Source organism: Rhincodon typus, chromosome 14 (assembly GCF_021869965.1).
Source record: "Rhincodon typus isolate 14 chromosome 14, sRhiTyp1.1, whole genome shotgun sequence".
Taxonomy (NCBI): Eukaryota; Metazoa; Chordata; class Chondrichthyes; order Orectolobiformes; family Rhincodontidae; genus Rhincodon; species Rhincodon typus.
In genome coordinates this window covers 22,864,872-22,887,745 of record NC_063345.1, presented here as the reverse complement: position 1 = coordinate 22,887,745, position 22,874 = coordinate 22,864,872, and the positions used below count along the sequence as shown (strand labels likewise).

The window sequence follows — 22,874 nt, the reverse complement described above, 5'->3', positions numbered from 1 at the left end:
ATATTGATAGTCACTTTATTTTCCCAAATTCTAGTCCCAACCCTTTAAGATTTACTCTAACCTACTATCATCATAATGCATGTTATATTATGTGCACTATTCTTATATGTTCCCTGACTTTTTACTTCTCTTTTTTGGTCTGGTTTATTCCCACTCCTTGATCCAATCCCTTACCTTGTTGGGCTTTTTACATTTTCATTTAGAAAGAAGTCCAGTGCACATTGTGAGAACTTTGTCCCCTACCTGCTGTAATGACCTTGTCTGCCTGATTAAAATTGGAGTCGTTAAATTCACCCGCGATTCTTAGAACATAAGAACTGCAGCAGGAGTGGGCCATTCAGCCCCTCAAGCCTATCTTGCCATTCAATAAAATCATGGCTGATCTGCCTAGGGCATAACTCCTCTTTTAGGCCAGCTAAGCATGGCCATCATATCTCTGATATTTCAAAAATCTGTCAACCTCTTCCTTCGGTGATCTAGTCTTCCCAACTCTCTGGGGTAGAGAATTGTAGGCATTCACTATCCTCTGGGAGAAGAAATTACAATCATACGAACAAAGAACAAGAGTATGTTGCTCAGCCTTTCGAATCTGCTCCACCCCGGAATGATTTTAACCTCAAGTCTACATTCCTGTATATCACTGATAATGTTTCATCCCCTTGATAATTAAGAACATAGCTACAACTGCCTTAAAAATATTTAAAGATTCTGCACCCACTGCCTTTTGAGGAAGGGAATTCCATAGACTCAAACCTTCTGAGAGAAAAGCACAGTTTGCTCATCTCTGTTTTAAATAGGTGCCCTCTTATTTTTAAACTACAGCCCCTAGTTCTAGATTCTCACACAAGAGAAACATCCTGTGGATATCCACCCAGTCAAACCTAGGATCATAAATGTTTCAATTAAGTCACGTCTGAGTCTTCTTAACTCCAGAGGATATAAGCCTAGCCTGTGTAACCTTTTCTCATAAAGCAATTCTCTCATTCCAGGTATTAGTCTAGTAGACCTTCTCTGATCTGCTTCCAATTATCCTTCCCTAAGTACAATGGCCTCTACTGTGTACAGTACTCCAGATGCAATCTCAGTAATGCCCTGTATAACTAAAGTATAACTTCCCTCTCTTGCATTCAATTCCCCTCACAATAAATAGTTAACATTCTATTATATACATTATATACTAACCTTCCGCGATCCATGCATTAGGACATGCAGATCTCTCTGCATCTCAAAGCACTGCAACCTCTTACCGCTTAGATAATATGCTTTATTTTTAATTCTTTCATCCAAAATAGACAAGTTCACACTTTTCCATATTTGTCAGATTTTTACCCACTCACTTAAGCTATCCTTTTGTTGGTTCCTTTGGTAACAGGAGCTCCCTGACCAACAGTTCCACTCAGTTTCCGACATGGCCATTTGGTCGAATATGCATACAATGTGTTTGCCGTGTAGACAGCTGACACATGCTGTATTTGCTAGATGACATCTCAGTGTGCCTTGGAGCTAGATATCCTCCCAAACCTTCCAAAGAGATCCCTTTTGACAAGCAAAACAAGCAGCCTGTCTGTGTTTCTGTACAAAAGAGCAAATCAATGCAGCAGCACTGAGAGCCTTTAGGCATTGTCTGAAGCCAATGTGTTACAAGGCAAGGCATGGACTCTGTAAACTTGCAGGTGGGAGCTAAGTCAGCAAGCACTAAGAGAACAAGTGAGCAGCCCTGAGATATGGCCTGGTCCAGTCGTAAGCCAAGTGCCTGTCCCTGTGCACGAGGTGTCCCTATATAGTTTCACTCACTTTTAGTAATATTTCCAATTCTCGTAAAGCCCATTTTATAGATACAGCTTGAAAAGGAAACTCCTTTTCCCACAACAGTCCTTTAGTCATGATGTATTAATACTCTTGATCTATCTGTTTCTATGCAGATGTACAAGTAGCATGACAATAATCCAGTTGTTATTACACTTAAGGTCCTGCATTTTAATTGAGAGCCTATTTCCTCCCTATCCCTAACTGTCATTCATTTCAACATGACCATAAAACCATAAGATAGAAGAGCAGAATTAGGCCATTCAGCCCATCACGTTTGCTCCACCTTTTCATCATGGCTGATACGTTTCTCAATCCCATTAACCTGCCATCTCCCTATAACTTTTGAAAATACATGGTCCTTGTTGGGAAGGAAAGTGTCTGCACATCTCTTTATCAAACTCTCCTGATTCCTCATGCCCTGTCTCCCTATCAGTCACCCCTCCTCCCAGAGACTTTACTGAACCTGTGTTTTCCTCTGGGATAAGACTGTGCTGTTGTTAAAACTCTTCGAACATCAGAGGTGGAGTGGAGGAGAGCAGGATCCTGATCTGTTGCCAAAAGGGAGTCTTCAACACATATTTGGACTCTCATTAGGATGCACAAAGAGTCTAACTCCCATTTGAGCCTTTTAAGCCCAACCCGAAAGACAAGATAGAAGAGCTGGAAAAGTAGTGTGTCATCAAGAATGTGACAATTACACAGACAGGATTAGCAGCATGGTAACAGTGACTGGATAGTTCAAGTGGTTAGAGCATGGTGGTATTAATACAATGGTTAAGGGTTGGAGAGTGTAGTGGTGCAGTGTTAGTGACCCTAAATCTGAGCCAGGAGGCCTTGGTTCAAGTCCCACCTGCTTCAGAGGTGTGTAATAAAATCACATTTCAGGTTGGTTAGAAAATATATAATAAAAAAATCAAAAAACCCTGCAAACTGAGACCATTCTTAGGTATAAAGGATCTGAGGCTTGAAGAAATGTTACGACCACATGCTACATCTTGCCAAGGTCTTTACTACTCTCAATGTGAAAGATGGTTACTGCCAAATAAAGCTGGATTAAAGCAGAAATTTCCTAACTATATTCTGTGTGCCGTTCAGGAGATCTGCATGGTTGTACATGCCATTTGGAATTTCCACTGCTTCAGAAGAGTATCAGCATGGCAGCATGAAATTACAGTGATCTTCCTGGACTGAGAGCTAGTACAAGATGTGAGATATAGGAGCAGAAGTTGACTATTCAGCCCATCAGATCTGCTTTGCTGTTCAATGAGGTTATGGCTGATCTGAGGATCCTTTAATCCACTTTCGTGCCTTTTCTCCACAGCCCTTCATCCTCTTCCTGATTTAAAATATCTGTCCAACTCAGTGTTGAATTTCTTTCACAACCCAGTCTCTACAGCCCTCTGTGGTGAACAATGCCACAGATTCATTATCCTCTCAGATAAGAAATTCCTCCTCATCTCTGCCTTATATGGTGACCCCTTATCCTGAGATTATATGTGCTGTTCCTACAGTCTCTAACTAGGGGAAACATCCTTTCCACATCTAGCCTGTGGTCCCTAAGAATCTTGTATATGTCAGTAAGGTCACCTGTCATTCTTCTAAACTCCAATGGGAACAGGCCCAATTCACTCAACCTTTCCTCATTAGTTTGTCCCTCCACACCCAGAATCAGCCTGCTGAACCTTCTCTGGACTGTTTCCACTCTTTCACAGATTTCCATTTTTCCACCACAGAACCCCATCAAGTTCCAACAACATTTGATCGGGTCAGGCTGAGTAAAGATAACAAGTTTACTTTCTTAAAAGACATTAATTAGAGTAATTAGAATAAATTAAAGTTTTACAATAATCCAAAAGCTACTTGGTATCTTTTTCTTCCATAACCGATATCCAATTATTTTTCTATTCATTTTAAACTGAAGTCAAATTCAAAAACTATCATAATGAGATCCAAACATGTGTTGGTTTAATTTTAAAATGTACTGGGGCCAGATTCCCTACTTACTTTATGCAGGGTAACCTTTTTTGATATATTGGTAAATATTATAAAAGAATAACATAGAAACAAAGATAGGAGCAGGAGGAGGCCATTCGGCCCTTCGAGCCTGCTGCGCCATTCTTCACGATCATGGCTGATCATCCAACTCAATAGCCTAATCCTGCTTTCTCCCCATAACCTTTGATCCCGTTCACCCCAAGTGCTATATGTAGTCGCCTCTTGAATATACTTAATTTTTTTGGCATCAACTACTTCCTGTGGTAATGAATTCCACAGGATCACCACTCTTTGGATGAAGAAATGTCTCCTCATCTCCGTCCTAAATCGTCTACCCTGAATCCTCATACTGTGACCCCTGGTTCTGGACACACCCACCATCGGGAACGTCCTCCCTGCATCTACCCTGTCCAATTCTGTTAGAATTTTATAAGTCTCTATGAGATTCCCCCCTCATTCATCTGGACTCTAACGAAAACAATCCCAATCCAGTCAATTTCTCATCATACGACAGTCCCGCCATCCCTGGAATCAGCCTGGTGAACCTTTCTGCACTCCCTCGAGAGCAAGAGTATCCTTCCTCAGAAAAGGAGGCCAAACCTGCACACAATATTCCAGGTGTGGCCTCACCAAGGCCCTGTATAACTGCAACAACACATCCCTGCTCCTGCACTCAAAACCTCTAGCAATGAAGGCCGAGATACCATTTACCTTCTTTACTGCCTGCTGCACCTGCATGCTTACCTTCAGCAACTGATGCATATTTGCTCTGGGTGCTTAGTACGGTGACATTATAAATACATCTGTTATGCTTCCTCTGGCATTTAAAAACAAATGAGTTCCTTCAAAATGTAATTTTGCAACAAAGGGAAGATCATTTTGGAAATATTTTTACACATAATGACCAGAGGAACTCCGACCAGTATAATTTTGAAATGTTGTATTTGCAATTTAAGTCCATTAATAAAATCAACGTTTTTTTTTCCTGTCCAGTGCTTATTATTTGTTAATTGATCCTATCTGACAGTGATTTTCAAATCCTTTAGTGTAAATATGAACGTGCATCTGAACAATACATGCAGCTTTGTTTTGAGCCCTGATTTCTTCTATCAACAATGGAAAATGGATATATTTCACAAAGATAATTGACATGATTGATTTCAAGATTGTAATCTCATTTCTGCTTATGTAATTTAATAGAATTGAAACACTTTGAATCACAGCTTTATTATGAACTGTTCATTCTATTCTATTTGATACATAACCTATAATAAACATTTGTTATTTAATATAAGCTTCTAAAGTTGAGAGTTCTACATTTACAATAAATGCCTAAAGACTCAAACATTCTTCAACAAAATGGCTTCTGCACAGATTGTGTAAACACCTCATGACTGCACTGGGGAGACATTCACTGACCTGCATATTTTGGCTTCCCAACATTTATTACAAACAAATGTGCTGCAATGTGTAAGCAATACAGTAAAAATGATTTATTCTGCAGGAATGACAGCATAAAAAGTGGCACTTCATAGATGAACAATAAAAAGAAAATGCAAATGTATGACTTAAAGCTTAGTTGTTGATTGCATGCTGCAATATTCCAGAATGCATATAGAATCAATACATTTCCTTCCTGTAAGCAGAAATTCATTCATACAATTCACATACTGAGAAGATCACTGAAACTCACTCAAGCTTAATCAATTTATTGCACTTGTTGAACGTTGATTAATATCTGTGACAATGTTATTTAGTTTACATTATAATTAACTTTCTGCTTACCAACAATAGGGATGTTGCTACTGAGGAATGGAAAATTTCATTTCTCAGACCCATCTCATAACATCAAACTGAGTTCAGGAATAACATGAACTAACACTGTAAAGAGGAAATGACATGAGAAAAGGACGTTTGTTTTCTTAGGCTCACAGACCATGTGCAATCTGTCTTATCATTTGTCAGTCACCTGTGAAAACATTCTATAAAATTCACGTTAGCCGAAAGAAAAGTTCAGGAAAACATCACATTATCTGCATTCAGGGCTGACATTGGCCAATTCATTTTCACAGATGACTTTTCCATTTTTTCAGCACGGAACTCATCATGTTCCAATCAGCATTTTGATAATCTTTATCTCTTGTCCATAGATCCTTAAATTACTTTATAAGTTGATACTTAAATTATTTTTGAAGGAGTTAATCAACACACAAGTTATTCACTTGCCATCCAGAGTAAACATTGCCCCCTCCTGTGCAAAACCAGAATACCATAAATCTATCCAAGATATACAGCCATGTTGTGTCTGTAAAATAAATGATAGCAGTCTTACTGAATATGCTTTCTAATTAAGTGCCGATTTATGATGAATTAAGGATAGTTTTGGTGTTGGAGACTCATAAATTAGGAATTAGATTGAAATTCACATTAATTAGCATCTTTACATCTAGCAATGACATGAGACATTCATTTAGAGTCATAGGGTCATAGAACTATTTACCACAGAAACAGACCCTTTGGTCCAACTCATCCGTGCCGACCAGATATCCTAAATAAATTGAGCCCCATTTGCCAGCATTCGGCCCATTTCCCTCCAAACCCTTCCTATTCATATACCCATCCAGATCCTTTTTAAACATCATAATTGTACCAGCCTCCACCACTTCCTGTGGCAACTCATTTCATTCATGCACCATCCTCTGCATGAAAAAGTTTTCCCTTAGGTCCCTTTAATCTTTCACCTCGACTAAAATTTTCAGACCAAGGTCCCAGAGGCAAAATCATAACTTCTAACTCCATTCATACACCTAATATAATATTTTGAAAGTGGTGCAGAAGAAATCCAACTGCATTTTTTTTTGAGCATGCAGATTTGGTTGCCTCTTCACTGAACATATGTAATAAGTCTAACCAGGAAGAGGATTAGTTAGAAATATGCCATATGGTCTTTGTACCCTGCTGCTAAAGCTGTGCCACATTCAAATCAATTTTGAAACTTGAAAGTGCATCTTCCGGCTTGATAGAATCATTTGGTTTTGAACAAACATTAATATCAAGCAACTTTTATAACTCTAGCTGGTAGAAGTAGTTAGAAAAAAGCAGAAAGTGCTTGAGAAACTCAGTAAGTTTGGCAGCATCTGAAGAAGAGTTATATCGGATTTGAGGCATAAACTTTATTTCTCTCTGTACAGATGATGCCAGACCTACTGAGTTTCTCCAGCACTTCCCGTTTTTAATTCGGATTTTCCAGCAATGGCAGTACTATGCTTTTACAGAATTTACATCGTATGCTCTTCAATAATTTCAACATCAGTTTCCTGATTGTTGGTGTTGCATTATGCCACATGATTAGGATACCAGTACACTTTTAAGAGACATGCTCGTGATATCATCACTGCTTATCATGCCGTATGACCTGAGGTTATAAAGGTCTCATACTCCATCTTACCTCAGATCACTTGAAGCATGACATTCTACTGGATGTATGGTTCTCTGTTATAAACCTGTGGCTTAATACTAACTGAGATATTTTTGCGCCAGAGGAATGTAATGTGATTGTAGAATAGTTAGCTGTAATAAATGCTTCCTCAACACCATGATATCCATGCACAGTTTCGTATGCTTTGGGAGATAACATCAGTATTGCCACATTAGTTAAAATGCCCTGTTGGAGGCAAACTCAAAATAGTTAGCATATGTAACATCACAGCTCAAGGTCGGCCTGAGATAACAAATGTGGCTTGTTATATGAGTCAGGTTTCCACCTCTAGTCGAGTTTATTTTTGGAAAATTCAATACATAGCCTTTCATCTGGAACCAGCCCACACCTACACTGATATAATGCTCTGTCCTCTTGGTACATTTCCTTCCTATGGCAATCTGAAAGACAACAGACAATTGACTTAATGTTGGTGGATGGGGAAGCAGGCTTTTCTTCCCATTTCCAATACAGTAATAAGTAAGAAATTAAGGTGTTCAATTTTGTTTGCCGCCTCAATGGTTTTCTTCCTGGGTTGGTCACAGCAGAGTCATGGAAATTTAATGTTCAATTCCTCAATGCTAACTCTGGCTAGTTGGTTGTACCCTGTACCCTATACCCCTATAGGATGCACAATTCAGGTAGAAGAGGATGCTGGGTATGCTTGAGTAACAGAGGCCAGGTCCCATCACCAAGTCACCCATTATTTACTAGTACACTGGCTGTGGCCAGCCAGCTCTGAGTCAGTGCTCGACTGAGGAGATTCTAATCTTCTGGTTACATTGGTGAGCCAAAGCTTTCCTGATTAACCCAGAGTAACAACAGCAATCAAGAAGATCGTGGTTAACGAGGTCAATCTGGTCCCAACCACTCCATCCCTCCCCCACCCCCAGTCCGGAGATGTAGGCCTGGTCTTCCGCCTGCAGCTTCTTTGCGATGCTTTCGCCCCAGGTCTAGTTCCTCCGACATGGACTCAGACACAGGAGACGTGTACCAGACTGTGGTTCGTTTCTTGAATCCAGAACGTCTCAGAAGAGTCTCTTCCTCTTCTTCCGGCAGCAATGGTATCGAGGCTGCATCCATTTCAGACTCTGAGATTTCCTTGACTCTAGTTGGAGGGGGAGCACTTGCGTTTTTGGCCAGGCCTTTGGACTGTTCTGAGGGGCCAGGTATGTTTTGCTCCTGCCCTGTTTGCAAGGTAATGGCTCTCAGGTGATCCACATATTTGTTCAGGACTGTATCACCTACCCAAACTTTGTAAGTCATGGAACCTGACCTCATATCAACCTCGCCTCGTACCCATACAGGTCTACTTCCATGGTTCCGGCACCAAACTTCATCCCCTGAATTAAATTGTCTCTCTTGCTTAGAGGAGGCATGTGGCTGGCATTGGCGTTCCTGCTGCCATTTCACCCTCCCCACCCCACCAGGTCTGGGAATATCAGGTTTAACATGGTGCAGAGTCTTCTCCCCATCAGTAACTCTGCTGGAGCCATCCCTGTTGTTGCATGTGGGGTGGTCCTATAATCGAACAGGAACTGGGAAAGTTTGGTCTCAATTGATGCTGTAGGCTGCTTATTTAAGCCTGCCTTCAACGTTTGGACCGCTCTTACTGCCTGACCATTGGACGACTGGTGGTATGGAGCTGTCCTGATGTGCCGAATGTCTTAGGACTTTAGGAAATATTCAAATTCCCTGCTGGTAAATGACATCTGTGACCAATACTTCAAAGAGTTTGTGTGTCACGAACGATGCTCACAGCTTCTCAATCATCATCCCTGAGTTTGCTGAAAGAACTTTATGCACTTTCAACCACTTTGAATGGACGTCCACAATGACCAGGAACATTGAGCCCATCAAAGGACTGGTTTAGTTGACATGCAACTGAGTCCAGGGTTTACGCAGCTATTCCCACGAATGTGGGGGTGCTGCTGGTGGCAAACTTTGTCCTTGTTGGCACTCTGGGTGCTGTCATACCAATGCAGCTTTGTTGGCATCCACCCCTGGCCACCAGCCAGAGCTTCCTGCTAGCATCTTCATCTTGGAAACCTCTGGATGACCCTGGTGAAGTTCGGCCAGTATCTGGCGGCGACCTTCAATTGGGACAATCATCCTTACTCCCCACAGTAATATGCCATCCTCTGTGGTGATCTGGTCTCACTGGGTCCAAAAGGTTTCAACCCTCATTTGAGGAGATTCTAATCTCTTGGATATATTGGTCAGCCAAGGCTTTCCTGATTGGCCCAGGGTAACAACCCCAATCAAGAACAGCATAGTTAACAAGGTCAACCTGGTCCTAATCATGACAGATTAATTATTAAGTTGTCATGGATGACCATTGTTCTACCAGCAGGTAAGTAATGGTGAGGCAATGGGAAAGGTAGACTCAACTCAGAGCTCACTTATTCTGCAATACTTGTGTTCTGTCTGGAGGAGTGTGCATCTTAGATCATCATATCCTTCTCACTAAAACAGGAGTACAATGAATGGCACTAATAAAATTGAATATAAATAAATAAGTATATTACTTAAGTTATTTTCAAAATCTGGCCAGAAAACTAAGCTCATTGCTGTTACTTGCAATGTGCAATTGTTTAGTCAAATCTGTGTTGCCCTTATTGCTCAAATCAGTAGTAGTTTGGCACATTAAAATTACATACATGCATATGGTGCAGAAACAAAGCATTTGGCCCAACTGGACTATGGCAGAGTTCATAATCTGTCAATATTGTTTTTTTTAATCTTTCTGTATTTTTGATTGTGAGATGAAATGGGAAAGGAATTATTAACAAAAAACAAGGATTATAGAAGAGATTGCTGCAATTTTTAACAGCAAGCTAAGAACACTTATTTCTAAGTGCTATTTACTCTGTTGCTTGTTCAGGCAGTGAGGCCAGGCGATTGGCAACAGGGAGTGTGTACAAAATGAGATTCAGCTGACAAAAAGTAGCTATTTGGCCTGCGAAGTGGTAACAAGTTATTGATGATAAATGCCTTCTGCCTGCTAATGACTATATGATTGGCTCCCAGGTAGCTGAACAGTTTGTGGGTGTGAGCAAGGTAAAAAGCTTTCGGATCCCTGGAAGGGGAGGTGAGGTCCTTCCATGTGCAGAAAAAAAAACCTAAATCCTGATGAAAACCTGTTTATTTTCCCTCACTAATTGCTGTAACTTGTTACTTTAAAGGGAGAAGACAATGATTTTGTAAGTTGTGAACTAGTTGCTCTGTGCGTCTTGCAAGCAAGTGAAAGCACCTGGAGAGGAAAGATCAAGGAAACGCAAGTCCTGGCAAGCCAAAAGGATCATCATAGTAAACTCTGGGGACAGCAACTACTTAAGGCTTTCACTGTAACAAACAAACCAAAAGCAAAATGAACTATACATTCTGCAGAGGAGTCCTATTGGACTCATAACATTAACACATTTTTTCTGCACAGCTGGTGCCAGACCTGCTGAGTTTCGCCAGCATTTTATGCTTTTATTTCCAATCTCTGGCATTTGCAGTAGTTTCCTTTTATATGACGTGGTAGCTTGCAATACCTCAACTACAGCAAACAATCCTATTCAGGGTTGCACAGGGGGTCCCAGGGGTGGGGGAAGGATTTCTTGTTGTCAGGTACTCTGTACCCGTCAAATGAGCCAGCATCAGAAAAAGTGGGGCGCACTGAGAACCACCTGCCTTTCCTGCTTACCTTCCCCTCTTTTCCTCTGAAATTTGCACTCAATGAAAGCCATTCTACCATCACTAGCTTGTGGTCTGGGGTTCAGTGACAGTATTAGACCTGAGGTGGCTCTCATACTACCAGCAAATACCATCTCCCCACTGGGTTCTGCCATTGAGTGGAAATGCCAGCTTGTTTGGCAGCTCTTACTGGGCAAGACTTTCACCCCAGGCTTTATTAATTCCAGGGCAATGGGCAGAAAATTGAGTCGAGGCATGAGAACCAACTACAATTATACTGAATGATAGCACAGGCTAGAGGGGCCACGTGGTCTACTCCTGTTTCTACTTCTTATATTCTTAACATGTTAATAATTTGAGAGACATCTATTAATTCTCCTTTCAGTCTTTTATTTTCCAGAGCAAAATTTCTAGTCTGCTCTTTCTGATGGTTACATCCCCATATCCCAATTAACCTGTAAATCTTTTCTACATTTTCTGTAGCATGTTCACAACTCTTTTTTGAACTGTAAAGACTAGAATGGCACACAGCACTCTAAATAAGAACTAACCAAAGTTTTGTGCAAAGTTTAACAGGACCTTCCTCCTTTTGTATTCTACTTCTCCACAAACTTGCTCTATGACATTGTTGGCACTCTTTCAGACCTTAACTACTAATAATTTATGAATCTGTATCCCAAAACTATTTTAAAGTCTGTGTGCACCACAAATAATTCAATAAAATTGGTTAAGCATTACTTTCCTCTTTCAGAACCCATTGTAAGTATTTTTGTTATATGCTACTTTTCTGGATGGTCTGATACCTCCCACTGCAGCTAAGCTAACTGGTCTAAAGTATTATCTGCCTTTATGAAGATAGAAATTTGTTGAGAGGTGAAAAGTGGTAAAAGGTATCCAGTGGAGCATGGAGAAAGGAAAGCAAAACAACAAGAGACAGAAAGAAAATGAGCTGAAACAAAACTGAAACAGAGTGATAGCACTGACTTTAAACTTACAGGTAATACCAAATCTTTGCATTGGTAAAAACCGAAAGAGCTGTGGATGCTGAGCTTTGCATTGGTAGTCTCGTGTCAGAGGAGTGAAATCCAGAATCTGCTGCTGCATCCCTTAGCCAAGTTGGGCTCTTTATAAAAACGTCTAACACTGAACTGAACTGCAATAGATTTCCTGTTGAAGAACTAAGCCTCTCACTTTCCAGATTTTATAATTCATCCCCAACCTCAACACCTTCTTCGTTACTGTTATCTGGTTTCATATATGTGACAATGTATATTGAAATAAGGCAAAGATACTACAGAGATAACAAGGTGTAGAGCTGGATGAACACAGCAGGCCAAGCAGCATCAGAGGAGCAGGAAGGCTGACGTTTCAGGCCTAGACCCTTCTTCAGAAATGGGGGAGGGGAAGGGGGTTCTGAAATAAATAGGGAGAGAGGGCGAGGCGGATAGAAGATGGATAAAGGAGAAGATAGGTGGAGAGGAGACAGACAGGTCAAAGAGGTGGGGTTGGAGCCAGTAAAGGTGAGTATAGGTGGGGAGTTAGGCAGGGGACAGGTCAGTCCAGGAAGGACGGACAGGTCAAGGAGGCGGGATGAGGCTAGTGAGTAGGAGATGGGGGTGGGGCTTGAGGTGGGAGGAATGGTTATGGAGGCGGGGACAAGCTGGGCTGGTTTTGGGAAGGTGTAGAGCTGAATGAACACAGCAATACGTACAGTATACTATTGCTACAGTTATGTCATTTGCAGCTGCAGTAATCGTAAAAGCCTTCCATTAAAAGAGCAAGGCCTAAGACACGGGGCATATGCACAAGATTGTGACCAGTGAAAGAGTACAAGAGATTACATGTTCAGCGTGAATTTTTGTAAGACTGCATTTAGTTGACTTTAGATGATGATCTTAATAAATCCTGCATAAACAAGTAATCACCTTAGAATATATATCTGTTCAAATCAAAAGTTTTAGCTTGCTAATTTATCAAGAACAGGATAAATCAATAAAAAGTGTTATTGTTTAGTAAAAGAAAGATTCTGATACAAACATTTGAAGAAAATGCATTCCAAGTTGTTGTATTCATGTGGATTTTGAGTAAACAGGACATTAGCTGCCTGGAGATGTAGCCGGTAATTCACAGTCCTATGCACCAACAATGTACTTAGGTCCATTTTAAAACACACTTACTGTCAAATATCCAACCTGTTCATATTTCAGATGATGAGCTTCTTTTAATTCTCCTTTGAATCTTTTAATTACCAGAGCGAGATTTCCAGTCTGCTCTTTCTGACAGTTATATCCCCCTTTCCCAAATAACTTGTAAATCTTTTCTACATTTTCTGCAGCATGTCATAACTATTTGTTTGAAATGTAGATACCAGAATGGCACACAATACTCTTAATCAGAGCTAACAAAGGATTTATGCAAATTTTAATATGACCTTCCTTCTTTTGTATTCTACTTTTCCACAAACAGGTTCAGATGATCACAGCGCAACGGCTCAGTAGTTAGCACTGCTCCCTCACAGCACCTGGAACCCAGGCTCAATTCCAGCTTCGGGTGACTGTGTGGAGTTTGCACATTCTGCCCACGTCTGTGTGGGTTTCTCCTGTGTGCTCAGGTTTCCTCCCACAGTCCTAAAATGTGCAGGTTAGGTGGATTGGAAATGCTAAATTGCCCAGGGTGTTCAGGGATGTGCAAGCTAGGTGGATTAGCCATGGGAAATCCAGGGTTATGGGGATGGTGTGGGGTGGGTCTGGGTGGGATGCTGTTCAGAGGGTGCATGTGGACTCGATGGGCTGAATGGCCTCTTTCCACACTGTAGGGATTCTATGATTCTGTTTCAGATAAACTGGGCAGTAGAAGGGAGAAGGCCTTTTGAAGATAGATGTTCAATTCATTTTGTTTACTCATGAAGAGCACAGGTATTCCTCTGGACCCACAGGAATAATTGCGTCTCTGTGGCCTCAGAACGTCTACCCTTTGAATGAATGCTCTAAACATCACTGCTGGAACCAAGTACTCCTTCCAAAGCCCAAATCAATCCCATTCTGGTGTTGTTGACCACAGTATTTCACACTGTGTAATCTGCTTTTGATTTGCTTTGATACACTGAGAAAATAGGTATTGATTATTATGTTGTTTCTGCTTGGCAGGTCCCTCCTTTACTGATGGATGCCCAGTTTTCGGAATTCACTCCAGATATTACGCCCATAATGCTTGCTGCACATACCAATAACTACGAGATTATTAAACTGTTGGTACATGGAGGAGTCTCCATTCCTCGACCTCACCAAGTCCGGTGCAACTGTGTGGAGTGTGTTTCTAGTTCAGAAGTTGACAGTCTCCGTCACTCAAGGTCACGCCTGAATATATACCGTGCTCTTGCCAGCCCTTCGTTAATAGCCTTGTCAAGTGAAGATCCGATCCTCACAGCTTTTCAGCTAGGGTGGGAACTGAAAGAACTCAGCAAAGTGGAGAATGAGTTTAAAGCTGAATATGAAGAGCTGTCACAGCAGTGCAAACTCTTTGCCAAAGATCTGTTGGATCAAGCTCGAAGTTCCAGAGAGCTGGAGATCATATTGAACCACAGAGATGACCAGAGTGATGAGTTAGTTCCCCAGAAATGCCATGACCTAGCAAAACTGAAGGTAGCCATCAAGTACCATCAGAAAGAGGTAGGACTAACAAACAGTCATGTCTACATGGATGTAAATTTAAGTTAATCAGCTCCTGTCAGAAGCACCATTTTAAGTCATCATATGATTTGTTCCTTGCTTAGGCTTTAATTCATCAACATCTATTCATTGGAAATAATCTGACAGAGTATAGAGCAGCACAGGATTTCAAATGTTGCTGCTAAGTGGTGCAGGGAATTCCATATCCTACTTGGCCTTCTGTATGAATATACTAACTAATCACCCATAATATTGTGGTCCACAAGTGAATACCAAAGGTAAAGAGGGGTTAGAGGGTTGAAAATAATTGAATCAGGGCTTGTAGACAGCTTTCAGAGTCCATTTAAGAGTCAAGAGGGCACGTTTTGTTGCCTGCTTCTCATCTGAATATCCAGTAGCCAACAGTGGTGGTGGGAGGGAGGGATACATCTACTAGCATTGGCATTGTATACATTTTTCAGAATGGTCTGTAAATGTGGGGACAACCTCAAATAGTGATAAAACCATTAATAGATACAAATTGGAGTCTAGTGATGGCTGTAAGATCGCAATGATCAATTTCAGTTTAGAACGAGTGATGCATGCATCTTGAATACTCTTATTTATAAAAGTGTTGACTTGCCTAACCAATGTAGCAAACTGTCCAGAAAATCTTTTAACACCCTTTTGGAAGCAGATGTACTTCTCCTGGACCTACTCAAAAAACCTTGGCCTGTTTTTGGCCAGGAGCGGCCCTTTCCTGAGATCACATCAGGTTCTCCAATCTCCCTTTCTTCCCAGCCAGGCAGTAAAATAGACAACTGTTTGGCTGCAGTACTTAAATAAAACCTGGCACAGGCATTGAGCTTGCCAGTCTTGGGCAATTACAACCTTCCACTAGTGATGGCATTGGCAAGTGAGTATAGTTACAAATATGTCAAATTAACTTACCAATTTCTACACAACTGTAAACATAGAACATCATAATAGGTAATTGTGGCTGATGTGTACATGGAGTTTTTAGTATTGTAGATATTTTGATTAGAGGCGTCAGCCCATTTCTTCAGGATACCATCAGTGTTCAGCAAGGGTTGGGTGAAAGACGAGATGAATCAAATGAAAATGGATTGGGGCTGCCAAGCTTGCCATTTAAAACTTCTAGATTACACGCAGAAGAAAGACAAAGGAAAAAGCTGAGGTTCAGAGCAAGAATGATATAGAATAATGTAGGACTGGTGATAGTAAAGGTCAGAGAGGAAGAAAACCAGTCAGGCAAGGGAAGACTATAGCCATTTATTCACATAGAATGTCATTCTCACAAACAAAATCACCACAGGCCTGAATATGAGGGATGACCAGCTGATCCCAGGAAGTTGATTTGAGACTTCATGTAGCAACGATATCTCTTCTGAATGTGGAGCATTAAATGGTGAGTAGATTGTGAAGATATATTGGATTCTGTCAAACACTGAAAAATCAACTCAGATATACCAGGGAATATGACTTCTCACTTTATTTTATATCTTCAGCTATTATTTCTAAACGTTATGGAGAATCCTGATGCATGGTGCTCCACCACGCTGAAGCTACTCATTTGCATTTCAGTCATTTGCTATTCGCAAAGCATTGTCAATCTCAGTTTGTATTGTGATTTTATCCAAATCGAAGGGGATCCAAACATTGACTTCCACATTCAACTGCAATGTGTTAGGCTTCCTGTTGATAACCCACTTTGGGATTTTATATATTAATCATTCAGTTTGGAGTGCGACTGATGCATTTTATTCCATTTAACATTTGGATCCATGGATCCATGGAGGAATGCATCATCGCAGTGGCCTGTCACACCACTATTCTCCTGTTTGCAGTGAACTCCAACCTTCTACAATTGTGTACATTCCACTTTGAAGGCCTGTCAGGGTACTACACATCATCTGCTGCCACTCAATGATTCACCTCTTCAATAAAAGTCCCCAGCATCTTTGACCAGCTGAGAAAAATTTGAAGAGGGCACTGCCCTCTAATGTGGTTTGCCCACTGTTGTACTTTTGTGTCCAGGTAATGTGTGAAGCAAAGTGTGAGTCACCAGGTGAAAACCCAACTACCTGCCTTACAGAAGCTGCCAAAGTATGAATGCAAAATTCCTAAGTCTGTGTATCTCCAGAAGGACTCTGTGTTCCTTTGAGGAACCAGCATTAATGATCTCACCAACTGCTACTGCACAGGTCTGCTTTTAACATGACAACTAACTGCCCTGCTTTTGGATTAGCCACTACAGTATGGTGGAGTTTGCTTGGATTGAGTAGAAACTGATAGATTATAATAGTGTGATGGCACAATTAATTGGAAATGCTGTAAACTGGAACATTAACACGCAATGATGTGAGATGATAAAGTCAGCATCATGCCAATGAGTCCATTAAAAGCCAAATGACTGATCTCAGCTGCACGGCATAGTGAAGCAGTGAGCAAAACCAGCTGCTTTTCTGCATGAACAAAGTAACTCGATATACTCTTGCAGGCTCCCTACCAGCAGATTTCCAGTTCCCAAATGATACTAGGCACAGAAAGGGAGAAGGAGAAAAATACATTAAATTGCGAGTTGTTCAATCACAAAAGGAAAAAAGAAAATTGTTCTGATTCTAGATACTGATTTTAGTAACTTTTACTTATTCTTGCTTCTTTCACAGTTTGTTGCTCAGCCTAACTGCCAGCAGTTACTCGCGACGTTGTGGTATGATGGATTCCCAGGCTGGCGCCGCCGACACTGGGCAGTCAAACTTCTAACCTGCATTACAATTGGCTTTCTATTTCCGATACTTTCTGTGGTTTATCTGGTGGCGCCAAAGAGCAGACTGGGGCTGTTCATCAGGAACCCTTTCATTAAGTTTATCTGCCACACAGGCTCCTACCTGACATTCCTTTTCCTGTTGTTGTTGGCATCTCAGCACATTGTCAAGACAGACCTTCACATGCAAGGGCCACCACCAACTATTGTCGAGTGGATGATATTACCATGGGTATTAGGTAAAAATTTTTCCGTACACTCTTCTTCATTTAGAGTAAGTTAATACATTGTTTGATGCCATAGAATCTTACAGCACTTTGTTCCATTGTACATATGCTATCTCTTTGAGAGTTAAGCCAACAAGTTGCATAATCCTGATCTGTCCCCAGTTCAGCAAGTTTTTCCTTCTTAATATTGGATCTAATCCCCTTTTGATTGTTATTGTTGAATTTGCTTCCACTGCCCTTTCAAGTCATGGACTCCAGACAATAGCATTACACATTTTGTAAGGTCCATAAACACATCTGCCATTAATTGGTCTTGCGCTTACCCACTAAGTTTGAAAGTGCAAGCTGATAGTGAGAAAAACAGCATCTAGGCCTGAATGAACTGTGTAATCAACTGGCTATCTTATGAAACAGACAGACTGAGGATTGAGAAATAAACAGTAGAAGGATTGAGGAGTTTGAAATAACAGTGAGTGGATTCTAGTCAAATCAAGCAAAGAAAGAGGAAAAGAAAGATTGGACTAAAACAGAAAGAAAAATGACAAAAAGACACAAAAAATTAAAAAAAGCTTTAAGGATTACATCTTTTCTTGGATCTTTGTAAACAATTAACACATGAAGGATGCATGTGATATATATATATATATGTCTCATCATATATGAGACTCCACATTTTTGATAGATCACTTTTAGTGTCAATGAACTGATCTTTGAAAATTATCATATTGAGCTTATGCTTGAAATAATAAGACTTCACTTTCTGTGGTGAATGTATCTTGCATCCACTGTGTAAATAAAGTACCTGAATGATGTTCTGCATTCATTAATGCTGAGAGTGAAATGCTATATTTTTCACAGCCATTGGTGGAGTGGCATATTTTTGGACAAGTATAATTGACATTATTGAGGGATTCATCTGTTTCTCACCTGAAGGTGTTGTACCATTTCTACATAAATAATAGTGCATACCATTAGCTTCACCATAAATTTAACAATAAAATATCCCTACAATTTGATTTGTGGAGAGAATTCTTCCCATCTCCACCTTCATGTTCTTTTGTCAGATATCTTAAATCTGTAACAAAAACAGAAAATTGCTGGAGAAACTAAGCAGGTCTGGCAGCTCCTGTGGAGAGAAAGCAGAGGTAACATCTGAAGTCCAGTGACCTTTCTTCAGAATCTTAAATTTGTGTCGTCTGGTCATTGACCCTCCAACCGTGGGAATAGTTTATTTCTATCTGCAGTATCAAACCCTTTTAAATTAGGTTTAAAATCTCCATTAAATATCTCTTTAATAGTCCCTGCTCTAGAGTCAAAATTATAGAGTCATACAGCACAGAAACAGACCCTTTGGTCCAACCAGTCCATGCTGACCATAATCCCAAAGTAAAGTAGTCCCACCTGCCTGCTCCTGGCCCATATCCCTCCAAACCTTTCCTATTCATGTATCCATCCAAATGTCTTTTAAATGTTGTAATTGTACCCACATCCACCACTTCCTCAGGAAGTTGGTTCCACACACAAACCACCCTTTGTGTAAAAAATTTCCCCCTCCTCTCACCTTACAAATGTGTTCCCTCGTCTTGAAATCCCCCATCCTAGGAAAAAGATAACCTTGATTAACTCTTTCTATACCTTTCATTATTTTGTAAACTTCTATAAAGTCACTTCTCAACCTCCTATGCTCCAGTGAAAAATGTCCCAGCCTCCAGCCTTTCTTTATAACTTAAACCTTCCATATCTGGCAATATTCTGAACCGTCTCCAACTTAATGATATCATTCCTATAACTGGGTGACCAGAACTGGACACAGTATTCCAGAAGAGGCCTCACCAATGTCCTGTACAACCTCAACTCCTGCACTCAAAGGACTGAGCAATGAACGCAAGCATGCCAAATGCCTTTTTAACTACCCTGTCTATATGTGACGCAAATTTTAAAGCATTATGTATCTGAACCGTAGGTCTGTGTTCCACGACACTACCCAAGGCCCTACCATTAATTGCATAACCCCTATCCTTGTTTGTTGTACTGAAATGCAATACCTCGCATTTATCCAAATTGAACTCCATCTGCCATTTTTCAGCCCATTGACCCATTTGATCGAGATCTCTTTGTAATCTTAGAAAACCTTCTTCAGTGTCTACTGTGCCACCAATTTTGGTGTCGTCTGCAAACTTACAAACCACACCTTCTGTATTCTCATCCAAATCATTTATATAAATAACAAACAAATGAGGACCCAGAACCAATCCCTGTGGAACACTGCTGGTGACAGTCCTCCAGTCTGAAAAGTAACCCTCCCCCATTACTCTCTGTCTCCTGCCATTAAGCTAATCATTTATCCACTAAGGAAAACAATTCCCAATTCTCCAGTTTCTCTGAAGTTCTTCATTTCCTGTACCATTCTAGTATATTGAGCACAATACTCCAGCTGAGACCTAACCAGTGAATTAGAAAGGTTTAGCAAAACTTCCTTGTTTTTGTGATAAGCCCTCTACTTATAAAGCTCAGGATCCCCTATACGTTTTAACAAGGTCATCAACTTGTCTTACCATCTTCAAAGATTTGTGTATGTGAATCTTCAGGCTTTCTTGGTCCTGCACCCCTTTTAGTTATACCATAACGTTTGGACTGTCTCCCCTCATCCTCCCTTTTAAAATGCTTCATTTTACATATTAATTTAGCACTGCATCTTTCTATTTCTTCTTCATGCTAGTTGAAGTATCCTTCTCACTGTTCCCTACTCTTCTAACTCTTGGTATCTTCAACAAATTTTAAAGTTATGCTTTGTGATTAATGAATACCAAAATAAGTGGCCTAAATGATGGTCCCTTATCATATGGTTAGATTTGAAGTGCTTTTTCAAAATACACTAATGACTGACTATTTTCAGCTTACAGTCTTATTGATTGAACAGAATGAAATAAAATTTTAAATATAAACCACAGAACAGTTTGTAAATTCTGTAAGGAATTAAAACTGGAGACAATAATCTGAAATGAAGCAGAAAGTTGATCTGAAGAAGGTGCCAGGCACGTAGATAAAGAAAATCTCTTTTTCCAGGCTTTATATGGGCTGAAATCAAAGAAATGTGGGATGGTGGGTTTACCGAATATGTACACGACTGGTGGAACCTGATGGACTTTGCAATGAATTCCTTGTACTTGGCCACTATCACACTGAAGATTGTTGCCTATGTGAAGGTGAGTAGTCAGTACATGTTTTGTTGAAGGAATCCAAGTAAACTGTAATAATAGCTATAATAATTTTTGGTACTACATGCATTTGATCTTTGAAACAATAGTATAAGAACATAAGACCATAAGACATAGGAGCAGAAATTAGGCCATTCAGCCCATCGAGTCTGCTCTGCCATTCAATCAGGGTTATAAACTGTATCCACTTAAAGAGGAAAGTATCTTGAGTCATATACAGAAATTTGAGCGAGTGATAGTGCAGAGCTCTTTTTTTATTTGAAGACCCCTATTGTGATTTCTTGTCTATGTTTTGATTTTTTGAGCTACTTTGTGGTTTTCAATCTGCCTAACTCCTCTGTTAGGTAGTTCTGACACATAGTAACAATACCTTTTGTAATTGTGTTGATATAAAGGGTTTGGACTCATACAGAAGTACAACCAGAAGAATTTACCAATATCCCCAACAATCATCACTGCTCCATTAAACACAAAACAATAGGAAAATCTATTTTCCTAGAAACCACAGAGTTTAAATTTGACACAAGACACCAGGAAGAAAACTGCATTATTTTTCAAATATGACTGATGCACTTCTACACACAAAAAACCATCACCAAATACATGCTTTCCAAGGACTGGTGAAGTTACAACTAGGCCATTGCATATTGTTGCTAACACATCCATTGTACCTCAAGTAATTCACAGCATATAAGATGGTTTGAGATGTGAAACACATAAATACAAACCTTCATAAAATAAAACTTTTCAATGCTAAATGATACAATTGACACAATGTTCATTACAATCACATCTATTGCATTTTTCCCATATAGCACCTCCTGAACTCCTGCAACTTTAATATAGAGACTACACATTAGTTTGCAAGAAATTTATTGCCAACATTTTCCTGATCCAAGTTAGATGAGTATTCCTTTATTGAAAAGTTTAAAACTGTTTTATCCTCTTTGCGGCTCCCTTCTCCCTCTCAGACCCCTTTAACACTTTTCAAATTCTCAGTTTTCTTGCAGATAGTCTCCCCCTTTTCCAGCCCCTTGTCTCCTTTGCAGCTCCTCTTTTCCACATTTGCAACCTCACATTCATCCCTCCTACGACCACCGTAGCCTCCTAGGTTTGTTTCCCACAGGAACAGGAATAGGCCATTCAGCTTCTGGAGCCTATTTCACCATTCAGTAAGATCTTGGCTGATATGTGACCTAACTCCATATACCTGCCTTTGGCCAATATCTTTGCTCAACAAAACTTTACCTACCTCAGATTTAAAGTTAACAACTGATCTAGGATTTGTGGAGACAGTTCCAAACCCTTCCCCATCCTTTGTGTGTAGAAGTGCTTCCTAAGATCTGTCCTGAACAGTCTGGCCCTAATTCTCAGACCTCCCCTAGTTCTAAAATCCCCAACCATGGAAATATCTTTATCTAACCTGTCTTTTTCTGCTAATATCTTGAAAATTTTGATCAGATAATTCCTTAAACTTCTAAGTTCTAGGGGAAACAGACCTAACTTGTAAAATTTCTCCTCATACATAACTTGACCCCTGAAGTCTAAGTGTCATTCTTGTACTCCATCCATGTCTGATATATCCTTACTGAGGTGTGGTGCCTAGATCTATTCACAGAACTCCAAGTGCAGTCTAACCAGGGTTTTGTAGAAGTGTAACATAACCTCTACACCCTTGTACTCCAGTCCTTTAGAATATAAAGGCCAGCATTCCATTAGCTTTCTTAATTATTTTCTGCACCTTTTTGTGACATTTTAAGGATCTATGTACCCCAAACTCCCAATACATCCACGGTATTTAATTCCATATTATCTAGAAAGTACCTGATCTATCCTTTCTCGGTCCAAAATGTATAACCTCACACTTGTTTATATTGAACTCCATCTGCCTTGGTTTTGCCCATTCACCTAGTCTATCAATATCACTTTGTAACTTTATGCTATCGTCTAATCTGTCTACAATGTCGCCTGTCTTTTCTTCATCAGTAAATTTGGATATATAACTTTTTATGCCATTATCCATGTTATTAA

At 40.1% G+C, this 22,874-nt stretch overlaps 1 protein-coding gene across 1 annotated transcript in view; it reads left to right on the top strand.

Annotated features, from left to right (window-relative positions):
* LOC109927180 (short transient receptor potential channel 5-like) overlaps positions 1-22,874 on the top strand; it is an 82,362-nt gene that overhangs the window by 33,370 nt on the left and 26,118 nt on the right. The window contains exons 3-5 of the mRNA XM_020527114.2: positions 14,110-14,631; positions 17,301-17,637; positions 20,692-20,831. Coding sequence (XP_020382703.2) covers positions 14,110-14,631; positions 17,301-17,637; positions 20,692-20,831 — 999 coding nt within the window. The remainder of the gene's footprint in view (positions 1-14,109; positions 14,632-17,300; positions 17,638-20,691; positions 20,832-22,874) is intronic.